The sequence below is a fragment of the Balaenoptera borealis genome (genome assembly GCF_965194805.1).
Source record: "Balaenoptera borealis genome assembly, chromosome: 3".
Taxonomy (NCBI): domain Eukaryota; kingdom Metazoa; phylum Chordata; class Mammalia; order Artiodactyla; family Balaenopteridae; genus Balaenoptera; species Balaenoptera borealis.
Genome location: NC_138866.1, coordinates 3,935,139 through 3,954,321, shown reverse-complemented (window position 1 = coordinate 3,954,321; position 19,183 = coordinate 3,935,139). Strand labels below are relative to the sequence as shown.

The 19,183-nt window shown below is 54.2% G+C and overlaps 1 protein-coding gene across 7 annotated transcripts in view; it reads left to right on the top strand.

The window, feature by feature from the left end:
• Positions 1-19,183, top strand: part of LOC309626316 (uncharacterized protein) — a 34,980-nt gene that overhangs the window by 540 nt on the left and 15,257 nt on the right. For 4 of the 7 annotated variants that reach the window (XM_082386897.1, XM_082386896.1, XM_082386895.1 and 1 more), the window contains exons 1-3: positions 5,101-9,625; positions 9,718-9,867; positions 18,793-18,865. In XM_082386897.1, the coding sequence (XP_082243023.1) occupies positions 9,446-9,625; positions 9,718-9,867; positions 18,793-18,825 (363 nt within the window). In that variant the 5' untranslated portion in view covers positions 5,101-9,445 and the 3' untranslated portion in view covers positions 18,826-18,865. The other 3 variants (XR_014243112.1, XR_014243113.1, XR_014243111.1) reach the window with 2 other exon arrangements.

Genomic DNA, 19,183 nt, shown 5'->3' with positions numbered 1-19,183 from the left:
GCAGTCCTTGAGGGAAGGCTGGGTGGTAGGAGCTTCAATGAGGATGAGTGGGAGGAATCTGATCAAAGCCCTGTCAGAGGCCAGTGTGCCGCAGTCCCTGGGGTCCAAAACCCAGATTTTCTGTGTTTGAAGCCACCTTTAGAATCACGAGTGGTGGGAGGTATGGCAGCGGATGTATTCTGCATGCCGTAGAATTAGGGGGGAGAGCACCCGAAAACACGAGTCTCCTGGGCATATCTTCCCGCTAGTTTTTGGCCAGGTTCTTGGTGGCCGTAGGCGTGAGGAGTAGAGGTACTTATCCGCTAGGGATTCTGAATCCAAGTACACAGGTTAGTGCAAAGCCTACTCCAGTCAAAATTTAGACAGTAGAATTGCTACCTGGTATCATCTGTTTTATTTAAATAGTGGAGATGTGGCGCCCATGTGCAAACCTACCAGAAGCCCCCCTAGGATGAGTTCGGTAGAGAAGGGCGGCTGGGGGGAGGGTCAAGTAATTGGGGGCGAAGGCAGAATAGAAGCAGGGGGTGGGCTGGGGTGGAGATAAGGCTGTGTCCTTGGGTCTGGGAGAGGTTAATTAGAGGGAAGAGAGAAATACAGAAAAGGGGGCGTGTTGGGGGGGTCTGGGCACTGGGAGCTGAGAATTGGGGGTCGGGGGTCTTTTCAGTGTTGCGTGATGGTCGCTGGAAGATTCTGACATGTTGTGTGCTTTTGACTTTTTATAAAGTCGCCTTTTGCCATTTCCTTTGTCCCTGTCAAGCCCCCCCCCCCACGTCGCCCCCTCCCCACTCTGAGCCGGCGGGCTTGGGGAGGGGGAGCGTGAGAGGGTTGCTACGTGGCAGGTTTCTGGAAGGTTTTCTTGCTGGCCGCCAGAGGGCGCTGGTGGCACTGCGGAATTTTGGGGGGCGGGGTGGGAAGGGGAGGTGGCCTTTGTTCTCCTGGTGGAGGGGGTCGGGCGTGGGATTTACTGGAGAATTCTGAATTCATTTACCTAAGGGGGAAATGTTTTAAGACCCCCGGGTTCACTGGGGAGCGGTTGCAGGATTCGCGCTGGGCAGAGATGCCGTGATCGGCACTGGTTGCATGACCTAGGGTGTCGTGGAAGAGCGTGGACGCAGACTAGTTTATTTTCGGTCGGTTTTGGTTTTGAGGGTCTTAGGAAGATGTGGCTCATTTGAGTAGGATGTAGAGGCTCTAAAATGGTTCGTTAGGCGCCATCGTGCGGGGGTCTTGAAATTCTTACTGTGACGTAGAAGGGAGCCGAGATTTGGGGTGGGGGGCTCGATGGTGGTCTGGATAATTTTAGGCGGTTTTGGTCGCCTTTATATTATTTTCTAGTGGTACCATATTTTGTAGCATGCGTCCAGAGAGCATAAGTGAGTGAAAATAGTGTACTGAGAACTGGACCTTTATAATTTTAATTAATTTATGTTTAATTGCATTTTCTGGAGGTTGGAGCCAAGATTTCTGTGTTTTTACCTATTAAAAGTGGAATCTTGTTCTGGAAAGACCCTTATGGCGACTGTCTCCTTGAAATCCTCATATCTCTCTGGTGCAAGATGACAGTAGGGGGGCGCAGAAGGACCCCAGGACGTGTATGGGGGCGTGCTGCCTGATGTCCACAGGTGGATTCTGGCTGGTGATGGCAGGCGTGACGTTTAGGGGACACAGCGGCCCTGCGCGATGAGCTGGGGTGGCCCCTGTCCCCCTTCCTAGCCTGAGACCTGTTGGGCCCCCCCATCTTATGCCATATGTGCCCCTGGCAGCTGCGGGCCAGGCGCGGGTGGCGGCGCATAAGTTGTCTCCCGCGCGCACGCCGCAGGTGTCTGTGCTCTTGGGCTCTGGGTGCTGGCCGCGCGCCCCCTAGCGGTCTGTGTCTGAAAATGGCTCTCGGCCCGCTAAACCGGGCTTCAGGTTGCGCATGCGCACACAGCGAACACTTGTGCCCTGTCAATCAAATCTTCCTTACCCCCTCCCATTTCTCTCCCTCCTCCCCTTTGCTCTTCTCTCCCTCCTCCCCCTCCCTTTTCTCGTCTTCCCCCACCTCCCCTCCCATTTTCGTCCTCCCTCCTTTCCCGTCCCCTTCCTCTCTCCCATTCCCTCCTCCCTCCTCTCCCCTTCCACCTCTCCCTCTTCCCCCCTCCTTCCTCCTCTTTCTCACTACCCCCTGCCTCTCCCTCTGACTGCCCCCTCCCTCCCTCTGCTGTTCCTGTGCTGGCCATTAGAGGTCATCAGGATGGTTTCTAATCCCACCCCCTCCCTGCCATAGGGTCTCTCTTCAAGGATGACATCATCCGTTTGCCTCCCTGTCTTCAAGGACCACCTCTGGATGCCAAGTTGATGCCAAGGTTCTTGCTGCTCACCTCCACCTCATGGTACTTCGACCCCTCCTTGTGGCAATTTACACACAACATGGTGGGCAGAATCCCTCACCCCTGCCACCCTCCTTGCACCACCCCCAGACCCATTAGCAGTTAAAATTAGCAATTTAAAAATTTAACTAATTAGTTTTAGTTGTAATTAATTCATTTAAAGTTTAATTAATACTGAGACTTGGGCTTGTAAGTGGGTCCTCTAACCTTTGATCTATTGCAGAGCATGCTAGGAGCATGGATTCCTGGATGCCACCAGCATACAAAGCAGCCACTGGCAGTGACCCCCAGGACCAGGACGACGAAGGATGAAGAGGACCAGAACTGACCAGCTGTCCCTCTTGGCTAACGGCTTAAACCAATGCCCTAGTGAGGGGGCGTTGGTCATTAACGCCGGACCTTTGCTATGCTTCTGCCTTGGTGCTATGACTGCTTTTCTATGTGTCTCTGCTTGTGTTAACATGTCAGCGACCTGGAGGGTTTCCAACCCCAGGGAGGTGTCAGTCTTTCTCAGTCCACCCCGTTGTTACCCCCGTGATGTTCTGAATGGAAGGGTCCCTTTGGGAACTTCTCAGGAGGGGGACCTGGGCCAAGGGCTTAACCAGCATCTCACTGGCAATTCCAAGGCCCGGGGTGGGCTTCTGGAATGAGCATGTGCCCCACGCCATGCTACTGAACTGCCAAGGGCATCCCCACCACCTTTGAGATCACCCTGTCCTTTCTGGGGAACGGGGTTGAGAAGAGCAACCTCCCAGGGTGTTGTGAGTATTGAATGAGTCCAAGCAGCCTCGGGTAGGGCCAGGCATAGAGGAGGCAGTCAACAAATGTTTGTTGAAACAGTTTGGTTGGCCAGTCCATCCCTACCCCTCTCACCTGTCTTACACCTCTTATTTATTCTCCCACAGCGCTCCGGACAGCCCTAGTCCACGGGGCTCTCCCTGCACCAGGTAGGGGCTGAACCCAGACAGGTGCTGGGCTGACTTGAGTAAGGACATGCATGGTGCATGTGGTCATTTCCAGAGCACTTTCGATGTTCTGTGCCTATGTTATTTCTATGTCCGATGTCCATGTGAGTGAGGCTGCCTTGTTTACAGGTGAGAATGAATTTGGCATCGATTTGAGTAATTCTAAAAGATGGAGAGCAAGAAGACGTATTTGAACAGAGTGCCCCTCCCTAGGGGACGGGACTGATTCACATTTACAGTGAGGTCGCTGAGGCTGGAGGAGCGTAAGCATTTTGTCACGTTGCTGGCAAGAGAAGGGGTCAGAGTTGGACCCTGGGTGCCATTTGTGTCTGCCCCTTACCCCCTGCCCCAGAGTTATACTAAGAGCCCTTTGATTTCCAATCAAATGTTTGACAATGGGGCAGGCTGTTTGAAATCCCAGCTGCCCAGGGTGGTCTTGGGGGTCTTGGGTGGCCCCAATGCTGGTACCATGTGCTGGCCTCACCTCTCAATAATGGTGTGACCTTAAATACGTTGCTTAACTTCTCCAAGTCTCAGTTCTTTTCATGGCCTAAATGGGGATTAGGGAAAAAAAAAAAAAAAGCAACACAAAAAAACACCCGCGTTTATCTACCCCACAGGGCGCTTTTGAAGGCCAAATGATGTAACCACTATGAAAGTGCTTTGTAAATTGCTGTGGAAATTGCGAGATACTTAACACCAGGAAGCTCTCCCTGATTATCGCATGCCCAGCCCTGTCCCCCCTCAGTTAATAACAGCTAGCACCCACTAGGTGCTGTGTTTGCGCTCAATAAGTAAATTCCAGAAGAAATAAAAACAGAATTAATTCAACAAACATTTTCTGGACCGCCTACAATATGCCCCGCACACCAGGCCTGGTATGTGATACAAAGATGATGAAAACAGTCTCTTGGAAGCTAATTGGGGTCCTCGTTTGACCGGCACTTTCTTTCGTCCCCTTTTAAGCCAACCAGTTTTGTCCGGACGAGACAAAAACAACTTGGGCTGCTTTAGAGAAACCCGGCTTGGTGTAGACAATAGCTCCCGGGCTTCTGAAAGGGGCTGATTGGATTATGTGGCAAATGAAGGTGGAAGGATGACTTGGAAGGTGACAAATGAAGTGGGCGGAGATCTGCTGTGAGTTAATCCAGGCTATTAGGAGGGACCTTTTGTCTTCCAGAGGCTGGCAGGAGCTTTTACCACTGGGTTTTACATCCTTAATGTAAGGACGCATAATTTATGGTCAGTGAAAACCCAGGCCCCAGTGAGATTTGAGTGGGCTGTAAAACTGAGCGTCCTGCTACCAGTGAGTAATTACAGGGAGCATTTATGTCTCCCTTTGCAGTTGGCAAAGGCCTTTTTGCAACCATCAATTCATTTGAACCTCACAACTCCCTGTCCGGACCCGGGGCTGGCCTGAGCCTCCTAGGGGAAGAGGCCCTCAAGCGGCCTTCAGATTAGGGCATCTGAGGCATCTGACATAGTAAAGGGAGAGACGTCCCCTGCCCTGGCCCCTCCTGTCTCAGACCTGGCCTTCCCGGCCAGCAGCGATTCCCTCCGAATTCCTCACTTTGCTCTGTCGGCAGCTCTGAGCCTCCGGGCCCCTCCTGCCCTGCTTTCTAGCCACTCTCTCTTTCCTTTCGCAGCCAAGCTTCTCGAAAGGCCTGTCTACACTCGCTGTCTTCCTTCCTCACCTCCAATTTCCTCTCCAACCCACTGCTTCCTGACCTCTTCTACTCCGCTGATCGGCTGTCACTAAGGTAATGACTTTTCTGGAGGTTAACCCTGGACACGTTTCCGGCTCATGGGCACATGACACACAGACACGTATCCAGTGTTTCTCTCACATTTTCCAGCTCCAGTCACTTCTCTTGACAGACACGCCCCTGTAGACTTCACAGAGTCACCTGCTCCTGGCCTTCCTCCTTCTTAGTTTCTCGTAGGAACTGGAGTATCCAGACCCCTCACCTTCTAGAACCTGCCTCTTAGCAGCTCACCCTGGGTTGGAGTCTAAACCACCTAGAGCTGAGGCCTTGGGGTAGGTCAGTTTTTTCCAAGCCACCTTTTTCTCAGTTGCAGAATAGGGTGTCTTTACCTGGCAGGTCAGGTGGGCAGTCTTGCAGGTAAGATTTTAAGTCCCACTATTTGAGGGACTTGAAATAAGTTCAATAAAGTGTTCATGAGAAAATACAATTGGGGTCATCATCAGATTTTCTTGTAGGTTAAGTTCCCACAGGGAGGACCAAAGAGAGAAGAAAGAAGTGGGGGGAGGGGGCAGTGGGAGAGAAAGAAGCAAAGAATAGAAAAAGGCACCAAAGACAAAAAAGTAGGAAAGGGAGACTCAGAAAATATGAAAACCCACCAAAAAAAAAAAAAAAAACCCCACATCCAGAGAAAGGGGTTTCTTCTTGGGTTAGGCAAAAAGAAAGTAAACAGGAAAAAGGTTTAAAATTGATTATCCCAGTGACAAATCCCAGGAAGCTTTCAAATCAAATTGCCCCATTTTGGGTTTTTAACTCCTTCTATCAGGTTTAACCTCTTTACCTCCTGCATCCTGGTTAAACGCTCCTCAGCCCCCTCGGCTGGTGATTAAATCCCGAAGCTACACGGAGTCTTTCAATGAATGAATGGCCAACAGAAAGAGCCCTCCCCCTCCCCCCAGCTGTGTTTTTCAGTTTTATTCCACTTTCCGCCCTTTTCCGTTAATGAACACAGGGCTAATCTTGGGCCTTGTCAAGGAAGAGGCTGCAGACGTTAATGAGGTAGCTGCTGGATTCCAATATTCGCCTCATAAGGAGCCTTCTTTGTCTGGGAAGGAAAAACACACTGATTATCATAATAAGTGCCGCAGGGCCGCGGCCGCAGGGCACGGGCTACGTGGGTCTGAAGCCACACTTCTAATTTTGGTGCTGGAGCCCAGGATTCATTTTGCTTCCCATTTAAGTCTCTGCCTCTGTCCCAGCTCGCGATCCATTGAGCGGAGTGGAAAGTTGCAGGCAGCTTTGGGCCACAGAGAGGGCTGCTTTGCAGACAGTTCTTTTGTTCGACCCTACACGCAGACCAGCAATGGGCCAGGGCGTTTCAGGTCTCTGGGATCCGTTTTCCAAAAGCAGAGAGATGGGGGTGCACGTTTCCAACTCTGCCTCACACCAGCCTTGTTTTTAGGACTCACTGGTGTTGAGGCTTTAAGATCCCCAAATGGTAGAAAAGGCTTAGGCATAGACCCCGTAGAATGATCACAGGGTCAGTGCCCGTGGAATGCTCCTTCCAGGTCAGGAAATGGATGGGTATTGGTACTCCAGTCCCCCCACCAAGGGAAGGGCACGGTTGGGGCTCACATTTGGCCCCCACATAGGATGAGAGGGATGAGAGGGCCAGCTATTTGTCAGGACCACTCAGATCCAGCACCAGAACCTGTAGTCACTCCTTTTACCCCCTAAATGTGCCCCTCCCATATGTCCTGCACGCCCCCCCCCCCTCCAATTCTCCCTTTCTGTCCTGATTCTTGGACTCCCAGGAGCCCACGAATGTCTTTATTTTTAATTGTTATTACCTTTTTTTTTTTGGCCGCACCCCGCGGCATGTGACATCTTAGTTCCCAGACCAGGGATCGAACCCGCGCCACCTGCATTGGAAGTGCGGAGTCTTAACCACTGGACCACCAGGGAAGTCCCCCAGTAATGTTTTTAGAGCAAGTGTGCCTGAGTTGGAAACTTGCCCTTATGAATCCTGAGTTCTGGATGTTTCTCACCCCAAGGCAGATCAATCAAGATGAGATCACTCCAATTAAAGTTCAGCCTCTACCCAGACCTTCAGCCAGATGGGGAAAAAAAAAACAACTGAGGGAAAAGTGAGGTGTTTGGTGCAAGAAAACTTTTAGTTGAAAACTTCCTTAACTTACTTGTTGGCTACAGGTTCCCTGGCATTCATGGGTCAGAATTTGATGCTCTTTCCAAGTTGACAAAACCAACCCTCGTCCAGCCCCTAAATGAAAATGTTGAAGGAGGCCCAGGTGGCCAGTTGGGGCAACTCCACTCCTTTTGGTGGCGGTGACCCAGATGTTGCCTGGACTTGGGGACTGGATGAGGGTGGGCCCCTCTGAGAATAGGGATCCCACAAAAACCTACACTCCTCCGTGCACGTTTTGGAGAGTAAAATAATAGAGCAGTTCCTGGTGTTTCTAAAAGAGGATTTATTTTAAATAGGAAAAAAAAAAAATAACCCATAGGACCCTTTTCACCCTCACATACATACTAATTAAAATACATGTCCCAAAGTCATTAATATTCCAGCACTTGAGAACCTGGGGAGCGGGTGGAAGGCAGTTGAATTCAACTTCTGGGGCCACCAGCAGAGGGGTCTGTGCTACTTGCTCTTGAGTGTATGGCAGCCTGTTTTAACCTGCATCCTTGTTTCTGTGGTCCCCCTTCTGTGCCTGGACGGATGCTGCTCCCAGCTGCCTATGCACACGGGACCCCTGTGCCCCACTCTTACAGCCCAGAGGTCCTGTCAGGCTTCCTGAGTGGGCCCCGTGACTCCCAGGGCCCACTGGTCTCAGCATCCACCATGAAGTCAATCCCAGAGGCTCAGGAGATCCCCTCGACACCAATTCTTCTGATTTTCTTTTTTTTCTGCTTTTATTGCCCCCTTTTCTCCATCTACCTTTTCTTCTCTACTGCATCACCATTTCCTCATCTGGGCCTCTGGGGGTGTCCTAGGCCAGCCACTTCTCCTTTGGGTGTCCCAGCACCAGCCTGGCACAAAGTGGGGTTCAGTAAGAGTATGTGGGATGTATGTTTGGACAGGTGAGTCAATGAAGGAACTTGACTGCCATACTTGAGCTGCTAGGCGGGAGTTGTTGAGGATGCAAAAAGTTTTAGGTCAAAAGGGTGGAGGGTGGATGTCCTTTTACCGAGAGGAGTGGGCGTTGCCCCACCCCCAGCCCCATTTGAGTGGGGGCTCACCAGTCTCACCCCTTCGTTCACTCATGCGTCCATCCCGTCATCCAACAGTTGATCCTTACTGAGCAAGCCCACGGCCCGGCCCCGGGCTGGGCACCTGCCACCCTAGCGCATCCCTTGATGGCCTCTGCGTCCCCGGGGGGTGGCGGGCCAGGGGGTTGCTTCTGCCCAGGGTGGCCTCGTGGCTCCCGGGCGCGGGAGCAGCGGACTCCAGCTCTGCAGGCAAGGCAGGCGGGGTGGGGTGCGAGGGGCGGGCCTGGTTTGGCCGGTTGGCCCCCTTTTAATTCAAACCCCGGGGGGCGGGCGCGGGCCGCGAACCTGCCCTTCTCCAGGGCTCGGCCGCAGGTCCCAGCCAGCCCCTCCGGCCCTCTTGGCCTCCCACCCCATCCCGTAGCTGAGTGCTCATGGCTGATCTGGACCCCCACACCTGAAGTTCAGGACCGAGGTGGCGGCACAGGGGCAGCTGTGGTGTGTGTCCCCTTGGGCTCTGGCCACACAGGTCTCCCTCTTGAGTTGGGGTCCGTGAGCTGGACCCCTCCCTCCATGATGCCTTCCTCCCCCTGGGGCTAAATCCAGCTCCTTTGCCCCCCCACTTGTGGGCTGGGCCATGTCCAGTGTCTGAGGGCCCCTGGCCGGGAACCTCCAGGGAGCACTGCAGGCTCCGCCTCTGCCTGGCGGCCCCTCCTCTGCCCCCCCCCCCCCCCCCCCCCCGCTTGCTAGGCTGACTGCCCACCTGGGGCTCTGCTTGCCCGACCTGACCCATTTCCCCTTCTCTGTGCCCCAGTCACTGGGCTTGGGACCCTCTGGGTCTCACCCATCCAGCCCTCTGCCTAACAGGCTGGTTTTCCTGGCTGAGCCCACACCTGTGGTTACCTGGCCCTGCCTGCTGCCCCGCCCACCTCCCAGCTGCTTGCCTTTTGCCTGCCTCTCCCCCAGGGCAAGGAGGCCCTCCCCCTCGGGGTCTCCCAAGTTTCCGGTTGGTCTCCAGTGCTCATGGCACAAGCCCCGCTGGCAAACCACCTCCCCTACCATCCTCAGAGGCCCCCTCCCATGGGCCTGGCCTCCCAGGCTCTGAGTGCCCGTGGGCTGCAGCCAGACCTTTGTCCTGCTCCCTTCCCCCCACCCCAAGCCCCCCAGACCCCTTGTCATCATGTCCTACCGGGCCTGCCTGTACGGCCGTCCTGTACCCGCGAGTCCCAGGCTCTGCCTTGCCTGCGGCCTCATGGCCGGTCTGGGGGCTGCCACCTGGCCTGTCGCTTCTCTTCTTGCACCTTTTCCTGTCATTGCCATCCCTACGCGCCACCTCCCTCCACCGAAAACCAGGCTGCAGGTGAGACTGGGCTCCGTGTGTTTTCTGGGGGTGTGTGTGGCTTTTCTGGGGGCTCGCCTTGCCGGCGTTCTAACTTTCTGCCCCTCCCCAAGGTCAGCCCGTCCTCGACACCCTGGCGGCGACAGTCGGCTGAAGAACTGGATGGAAGAGGCAGAAGAGTTGCCCTGGACCAGCGCTCCTTCAGGACGGTCACCTGGCATCTCATGCCCACCTGGTGCCTCGCGACTCCCTCCTGGTTTGGGGTGAGTTTCTTGCTTTTTTGGGACACTACGATTTCATTAGGTTCAGCTCGCATCTCTCGGTTCAAGGATGTACACATTTAACCTGGGAGGGGTCACTTCCAAGGGCAAGTCCTCTTCTACACCAAACGTGGGCCTGGGGTTCTGGAAGCTGTCTAGAGCTGAGACCCTTGTGGGCCAGCACGGTAAGTGGGGAGCGTCCCCTTCAGGTCTGGGCCCCTGAGAACCAGCTCGGGCCGGGCACATAGTAGGTCCTCACAAAACTTTACTGAGCATGTTAATGAAATGAATAATGGTGCATTTGCCCTCCTAATCCAGGCTAGTGGGCTGCTTTGGAGATGTGGAAACAGGAATGCTTGTTTGCTCTGTAGCTGGAAAAACATTTCTCCCCACAAGCCATGGTAACGTCAGTCGCTGTGAGAAAGCTGGTTTCTCACACATGAGGCCTTGATAATGTCTTCTAATCAGATAGTGGTTTTCTGAGTGAGTTCTTCTCTTGGCCTCTTCTCCTCGCCCCTGAAATTGCAATGAGATGGGAATGTTTTGTTTGTTTAAATAAAATCAGTAATGGTAGAGCAGAAAGAAGCAGGGGATTACAGCCCCACGATTCACTCAGGGACTCCTTATTTGTTTATCTGGGGTTCACTTATTCAAGATGTGTTAATGGAGCCCCGGGAGGCCCAGGGTTGGGACTCTTCTCTGGGTGCCCAAGACCAGCTTTGCCTTAAGGACTAGAGGGTCTAATCCGGTGCCCCGGGAGGTCCCATGCGGTGACGTGGCTTGTGTGGCAGCTAAGCAAGGCGGACAGGGAGAGAGGGGGCTCCGCCGAGGGCACCTTGCTTTCTGGGGTCCGGGCGACGGAGCCCATGGCAGGGCTCACGGAGGGGCCTGGGGGTGTTTTCAGAGCCAGCAGCCCCAGTGGAGTGTAGCTGGCTCTGTGCCCCACATCTGAGACATTTGGGGTAGCTACTGGGGCGCTTAGACGGCCGGGGTGGTCCAGGGGGGAGATAGAAAAGGCCTGGATGATGGGAGGCGAAGTTGACTCAAGTCCCCAGATGTTTATGGAGGCTCCAGTGGGCCCAGCACTGTCCTGGTCCCGATGCCAACACCCCCCCCAAAACCACCTTGATGCTCATACACGGCGTCTGTCTCTGTGACAGGGAAGGTGATGAACGGGGCTCACGTCAGAGCCGGGGGCCCTGCCTCGGGGTGCGCCCGCCTGTGTGTGACCTGCTGCCCAGTGGGCAGAGCGGCTGGACCCCCTGCGCTCCCTGAGGGTCTCCGGTTTCCAGCGCAGCTTCCATAAGGCTCTTTCGTCAACCAGATTTTGGAGACAGCTCTTCTGTAGCCCTGCCCTTCTCCCCTGAATTGGAAATGGGGTAGGGATGGTATTTTTTAATAACACCCAGCAGCACAGGTAAAGAGGGGTAGAGATATCCAAACCCGGGGGCTGATGCCTTTGTCTGCTTGTTTTCACTCCCCGGAGAGCCCATCAGGCTGCAGAGAGGTGGAGAGGGTGTGCCCAGGTCTAACTCCAGGGAAAGGGGCACCGGGCAGACTCTGCCCCGTGACATTTACTCCGCAGCTGGCATTTGCCATCTGCAAACACAGTGACGTGGAAGAGAGGCCCGGGAGGGGAGCTTTACAAAGGGCAGGATGCGGGCTCTGGGGTGTCATATCCAGAGCTTACCAGAAAGATCCGTGTAGCTCATTGGAAGGAGCCAAATGCCCACGGCTCCTGGACTCTCCCTCAGGGATGTCTCGGGACCCCCTCAAGGTGGGCTGGGCCGACGGGCAGAGTCAAGGTGGAGGCAGGTCCCCAGCCAGTCCCAGACTTTGCCAGCCCCCCGCCCCTCATCCTCCTCAGGATTTGGGGTGGCCTGTGTTTGGGGTGTGTTGTATTTTAGAGACATTTGTGAATGCTCAGTCTCAGGTAAACACATATTCTGGGTTTTGTGTGTTATTACGCAGAAAACAGAGAAAAATAGGTCAAGTTCTCCATTAAAGAAGTTGAAATGTAATATCATCCATCAGCTTCGCAGCCGATCAGCCCAAGAATTGCAGAAAGGCCGTTATCAAGTGTTGAAAGAAATGATCATTTTCAGGAAAATTCTTTTTTGATGGGTTGGCGCATCCCTGAGCAGTAACGGGTGGAATGATACCCTGGCCGGTCAGACAGGCAGAGGACCCTGTCCTCTTGGCACGAGGGGTTCTTTGGCCATTTGTCTTTGTGTTGAGCTGGTCCCCGGGGCCACCTCTAGCTGAATGCTTCCGCGTGGGCAACAGGTATCAGGGAAGAGATTGGTGGTCTTGCCCAAAAGCTGGCCCTCGGGTCCCACCTGCTTCCCCCGAGGTGGATGAGAAAGGGGGCCGAGAGCGTAGCTCAGCCTCTGCGCTCCCGGAAAGGAAGAAAATGCCCCCCTCTCACCCTCCAATTGCCCACCTGCAGGTTGCTTGTGGGGCTGATTGCAGCTTTCAGGGCCCCTGACCTAGTGCCTCCTGACTTGTGATTCAAACCCCAAATGTATTTCCAAGCACATTTCTCTAAATAATGTCAAAAACTGGCAAGACTTAAGGGCAACAGGATGCATGTGTTTCTTATTCATTCATTTACATGAAGGAACTTAAATGTGGGGTTTTTTTTTATGAGCGATCTGACTTCCAGAAAGAAAAAAAAAAAAAAATCACCCGTCTTTAATGAGCTTGCTAATGAATTTTTCCTTGAAAAGAGGAAGGCGGCTTTACACAGAAGGGGGTGTGGAGGGAGACAAATTAAGGCCCCAAAGGGTTAAAGGGCAGTGGACAATGTCCAATCCGGCATTGTCAGCTGAATCAGGAAGGCTCTGGGGCACTGGGAGCATTTTCTTTTCAGAAGACTGACATTGAACAAGTTGCAAATGAGTCCCAAGAACTGGTTCCCTTTTCCTTCTGCGTCTTTGAGCCCCGTCCCCTGTCCTCAAGGAGCTAAGGGAGTTGAGTCCAGCCTGATCTCCCATCCCTGGTTTGAGCAGATGGAAAATTCTGGAAAAGAGTTGTATCTTTCCAAATGAGGCCATCTCAAGCGTGGGGGTCCCCATTTTGAAAGGGAGAGGCCGGTCTGGGTAGGAAAGGAGGGGAGGCTTTTTACTCTGGTGCCCAGTTCCAATGGGCAGTCCCAAGTCCCAGCTGCCTGAGTGTGTCTTCAAGAAGCCAGGCCCTTTCGGGGGGGAGGGGTCTGAAGGAAGGGGTGTTGCAGAGGTAGCCTCTCCTCCCGGGTATGGAGCGAGTCAGTGTTTCGGAGCCAGGAGTGGAGGGGACGAGGGTGCCCTTGGGAATCCACGGGGAGGAGGCTGGCCTCCGACGATATAGCCTCCCAGCCATCCCCACACCCTGCAACGCCAGCGGGAGAGGTCCCGAGTTCACTGGGATCCAGCAGAGGTGGAGGGTCCCCTTCTCTGTGCCCAGGTGAGCACAGAGAAGTGCCCGAGAGGCCCATCTTTGGGATTCCCGCACAGCCCGGAATTCCTAGTGCTTTCCAGATTTTAGACACTTGGTCCCTTAACCCAGTCTTCACTGCGGCCACGCTTCGGGGAACTGACTGAGGGCTTTGGCGGTCCAGAGCAGAGCAGGTGCCGGGTAGCTGAGGCCGGGGTAGGCCCTGACTTGGGGGAAGGGTGTGTGAGAGAGGAATTAATTATGGGGGAGGAGGGTGGTGGAGGGTGTAGTCATGACTCTCTTAATTGCTCTCCAGTTTCTTTGGGCTTCAGAAAAAAATCCAGATGGAGAGTTCTTAAGTCCTCCTTCCTGGGAGTCGGGGGGCCGGGGTAGCGGGGGAGGAAGGCTGCCCACCACCTTTTGCCTGGCGTCTCTTTGCGGAGTGAATAGGGGTCTTTGGCAGGGGCTTAAGGAGGAGACTTAGCCTGGGAGCTCCCAGGGCGGTGCAGATGGAAACAAAGGCCCAGCAGAAAGGAATGTGGGGAGCCCCCCATGGAGAACAGCCACCTGGGGATAATTGGGAGGCTGAGTGCAGATGAGTTTTCCCAGGTTCTGTGAATACATTCTCTCAATAGAAGGTGCCTTTTCTTCCCATGAAAAGAAGGAAACCTCAATTACCTTCCCCTGAAACGGAGGAGTGTGTGTGTTCCCTCTTGGTGGGGGGAGCCGGGGCGCTGCTGAGGGCCCCTCGCCCTTGTGTGTGCGCCCTTGTGTGTGTGTCGGGAGCTCCGAGGCGCGCAGGCGAGAGGTGACACGATGCACGTCTAACCAGCCACCCCGTCGGCGCGACCCTGGACATGGCCGTGCTCCCCCGTTCTAGGGCTTTCTTTTTGCGAGTTTCTCAGGAGGAGGCATCGGGGTAGCTGTGCCTGTAAACAAGAAGCTGATGAAACCAGACCTGATGCCCAAGAGACAGCCAAGGAGACGGAACTCTAGGGTGGAAAGTTGGGGCAGGAGGCCAGTCAGGGGGCCAGAGACTGCACGTCTGTGCTGGTCGTCCGGGACCACGGCTGTGCTGGTCGTCCGGGACCACGGCTGTGCTGGTCCTTCTGCCTTCCCAGCCCTTTCTCGGTGCTGTCCTGTGGGTGGGGATAGAGGCATTCCTACCGGGTTGAGAAATTGGGGGTTTTGGGGCTCGGAGATCACGGGGCTGGTGTTTGCAGTTAGAAGGGGTAAGGGAGGGGGAGTCGGCAGGGCCCACGGGGTCGGGGGCAGCCCTGAGCAAGGGGACCCTCCGAGGTGGAGGGAAAACAGTTTGCACCACCACTGCCCCAAATTGCCCCGAGGGCTCAGGCCCCTCTGGAGGAACCAGGGGCAAAGTCCCTGCCATGAGGGGAAGGAGTCCTGGGTCTCAGTCTGGGCCAGTATCTTTGTTACTGCTGGCTGCTGAGTCTCAGTTTCCCCATCTGTGAAATGAGGCAGTAGCCTGTCAGTTCTCTGTATTCTCTGAGGCAGAAGAAGCATGGGATTGTCAGCGCTAGAAAGGCAAGGGCCCTTTCCCCAGAGGAGGGGAGGGAGGGCCCCAGGTGTCCAGATTGGGCCCCCACTGGCCTCCTGGCTGAGAGCAGGGCACATCCCTGCTACTCAGGCCTTGTCAGTCGGAGGAGAGGGTTCAAATCGGGTGCTTCGGGCACCTGAGAGTCAGGCAGCGGCCCTGAATTGGCTCTCTGGGACCTGGTTCCAGCCTGTGTTCAGCTCACACTGTGGGTGTGACCTTGGCCCCTGTCTCCAGCCCTCTGGGCCTCAGTTTTCCCATCTATGAAATGGGACAGTGCAGGCTCGAGGTCATCTGAGGGTCTTTGGGGCTCTGGATTCCTTCCAGTTGCTCAGTGGTCATCTGTGGGTGGCTTGTTTGCTAGGTCTTTAGAATCAGAGGGCTGGAGGTCACTGGTCCTTTGCCTTCCAACCCCTCTCTACTTTATTATTATTTTTTAAAATTTTTAATTGTTTTTTGGCCGTGCTGAGCGTCATGTGGGATCGTAGTTCCCTGACCAGGGATTGAACCCTGGCCCCCTGCAGTGGAAGGCGGAGTCTTAACCACTGGACCGCCCGGGAAGTCCCACAACCCCCCTCTACTTTAGAGACGAGGAAAAAACCAGAGACCCGAGGGGGCCGGGGTGGCAGGCTGTGGATGCGAAGCCCACCGCCCACGGCCAGGCAGTGGGGGAGCAGTCGTGAGCCAGGCCCCATGGTCAGCTTCTTGTGAACACAGATCTAATAGGACTCACACTCCGAAGCAGCTCCACGGGGCTGCCTGCGTGCTGCGGTGCAGGGATCGCATTTATGGAACCTTCTTCCACACAGGTGGGCTGCCGGCCAGGCCTGGAACACCCTTCTGGGCTGTGTAATGAGCCTGGCCCCGTGGCTGCAGTCCCGGGAGGGCGGGCCTGGCCGCACCATCCCGTGTGGCTCGCCCTGGGCCTTTCGGTGCTCCGGCTCGCTCAGCTGAGAACTTCCTGAAAAAGCCATCAGGGAGGCAAGTTCTGGAAAAGCGATCAGTCGCCGGGCCTGCCCCGGCTGCCCATCTCAGACTCCGTTTTGCAAACATCTCTAGTTGTCTCTTTGTGCTTCAGAGTGCGGTCATAAAGAGCTCACAAAACCCTCGGTCAGGCCTGCACCCGGTGATTACCACGGTGGGCTGCAGCCTTTGTTTTGTGACCTTGGTTGCTACAATACCTGCAAGCTGAAATGAGGAATCGAAAAATTGCCAGCTTCAATTAGACCGGCAGACTGCCTTTCCCAAGGCTTCCTCTGCCACTCTATCCATTAACGGTAAACATACGCCAAATAGGCCTTAATTCTCTCTAATTGCCCACTCCTGAAGCAAAGAGTGAAATTCCAGGAAGAGGCATATGTAAACATCCTCCATAGCCCAGCCAACTGAAATTAGAGGGCTGATGGGGGCCAGCAAGAGAGAGGGGGACATGATTTCAAAAGCTGTCCCAATTACCTCTCCCATTTTCATAAATGAGCCCATAATGTCCAGGGCCCTGGCCTTCACAAAGGTACAGGAAATTAGCTCTGCAAAGAGCTTGCGTTTGTCGGGGAAAGTTGTAAGAGTGTACTCTTCACTCAACAGGTAGGGAGCGTGAGATCCGAGGCGAGGCTGTTTGTATAAACTGCAGGCTCTATTTCTGGGAATCACCGTTTTATTAGAAATCATCCTTTTCCATCTTTCTCTGCTCTCAACCTCCACAGATGATTTGTACCAAAGACATGCTAGATCAATGAGGCCCCATTTGCCCTCAGAAAAGAGGAACTTTAAACATTTCGAGAGGCAGAGCTAGAATTGTCTAATCCTCTCAAGCCCCAGAGGGTGTTTTCGGTGTAAGGAGCAGTGCTTCCTGCGTGGATTATGAGCGCAGCACACGCATTCATGAGGTCTTCGATCAGTCGCTTGCGACAATTGTGCCTCTGGACCCTCTAAGGAGGCCTTGTGTTTTCCTTTGATTCCAGACACTGACTCATCTCTGCAGTGTCTCCATCTGTTACGATTTCAGCCTGGCACCGCGGTGCTAATACATCACGGCAAACCCAGGGCTGGGACACGCAGCTCGGAAACCAAGGCACGACTTTGCCGGGGCTGCGTCTTCAAGGAGCAGCCTGGGGTCTGCACGAAAGTTAATTACGGACAATCAGGAACTCTAAGGGTTCCTGGGGCCCCTGGGCAGAAGCAGGAAAAAACCCAGATGCTCTGAGCTGCTTTTGGTTTCCCTGGTCCTATTAAAAGACACCAGAGAGAACCAAACCGGAATGACTCACCAAAGCCCTTTCCCGCGTTTCTTTGTCCCACGGGAACAGGCAGTGGCTGTGGTCTTGCCGCATGTTCAGGGACTGGAGTCCGATTGTCATCTTAGGACCATGGTGATGATGAGATGGCCACCCCGGGCGCTCACAGGCTCCTGGGGAGGGCTGGAAACTCTCCCGGGGGCGTCCAGCACAACTCGGGCACCCAGAGAGCCCTTAGAAAACCAATCTACCCTCGGGTACCCATGGGCTGATGACTGCTTGATTAACACTGATTTTTTAAAAAGACTTTCTGTTTCTTGGTTATAAAAGCAACCAATTAGGGGAAAACAGTGTTTGGGAAGCTCAAGGCCAGGGAAGGAATTCTTACAGGGATTGGAAGCAAGAGGTGAGCCCTCTGTGCCCAGCCAGGTCTTGGGCACCCCAGTGAGTGAACCACTGAGAATAGGGGGGGCAATGGCAGCCGGGGTGGGGGGTGTACCCAAATGGCTTAAGTCAGGGCACGGGGGTTGGAGAGGGTCTCTTCCTTCCTCGGGGTTCCTTGGAGGACCATGGGGCACTCCTTTTTCATTCTTCTTTTTCTCTAGGTTTTATTATTCTCGCCCCAGTCTTTGGCTTCCCCCCTCACCTTACAGAGCTGTTCAAACCTCAGCCGTCACAGACCATCTGTCAACCACACCTGCCCACCTTCACTAGAGCCTACTGAATGTATGTTCAAAATCAAGTCCCTCAAAATATTTTTAAAAAATGAACAGCCTCTTTTTTTTTTCTTCTTCTGAGCAGTTTTAGATTTACAGAAAAAGTGAGTGGCAAGTACAGAGAAGTCCCATACCCCGCCCCCCCTCCCATTTCCCCTGATGTTAACATCTGGCATTAATGTGGCACATTTGTTACCACTGAGGAGCCGACCTTGATAATACAGTTATTCACTGAAGTTCATGGTTTATATCCTTCGGGGTCACTCTTTGTGTCCTACAGTCTGTGGGTTTTGACAGGTATATAATGACATGTGCCTATCATTATTCAATGCTTTTTAAAAAAACTTTAAGGCAAATACTTGAAGTCCAAGACTTGATGTAACCGGTCAGGGCTTTTATATGGTGCTGATGAAAATTTGTATGTAATTGTTAAAGTGAAGATGTCTGTCCAGGCAGCATCATTCTTCATCTTCCATCCCACGGTTTTAGGACACACTGCCCATTCAAGACTCCACAACCCTGGTGTGGTCCACAGCCCACTTCCCTAGTCTCATCCAGGGCCAGGCGCCCAGCTGACCACACTCCCATCATGCCTGACTGAGCACATGCTAACGCTGGCTTGGCTGTGCCCCGCAGTGCCCTTCCCTCATGGTGGAATGCCCTGCCGGGAAGCCTTCTACCCAGCCTTTGGGTGTGTCCAGCTCCGCTCTCACTCATGAAATGGCCCTGAGCCTTTGGGTTCCATAAAAGGGCACTTAGCATCATGGGTGGCACCAACCAACCCAAGGGCTCTTGGGTTGAGAGCCGTGTCCACACCGCCACACCCGCCCCATCGGCTTCAAATACCCCCGGAAGTTGTGGTGGGGAGCTTGGCGGGTGAGAGAGTGAGCCAGTGCAATGAAAAGCAAAATGCTTGGTTTTACCAATTCCACACTTGCTAGAAGCTGGGGCGTCCCTGCTTCTGTCGGGCGAGATTCTATTTCAGTGACCCAGTGCTTTCTCCTTCCAGCTGAAGCTGTCTCGAATCCTCTGTGGGACATGACCGTGGACATGCCACCCCATTACCCTCCAGCTCCGAAATCGTAAGTTGCTGGGCCGTGGGGAGCACCTCTGTGGTTGATCACCAAGGGGGGCCGGCTGCCACCCAGAGCAGCCTCATGGGAGGGACTGGTGGGCACTGGTCCGCTCACGGGGAGAGGGGTGCCCAGTGAGCCCAGTTGAGCGTGGACCTGGGGGGCTTGTGTTCGGAGGCAGGACCCCCCAGCCTCCTCGTGTCGTCTCTGTGGCAAAAGAATTCTATAGGCGGCTTCAAGTGCCGGACCCCCAAAGAATTTTTCCTCTTTCTCTCCTCTAAATGAATGGCCCTTTCAGTGCTGAGTCTCCCTTTGGCTCTTGTGCCG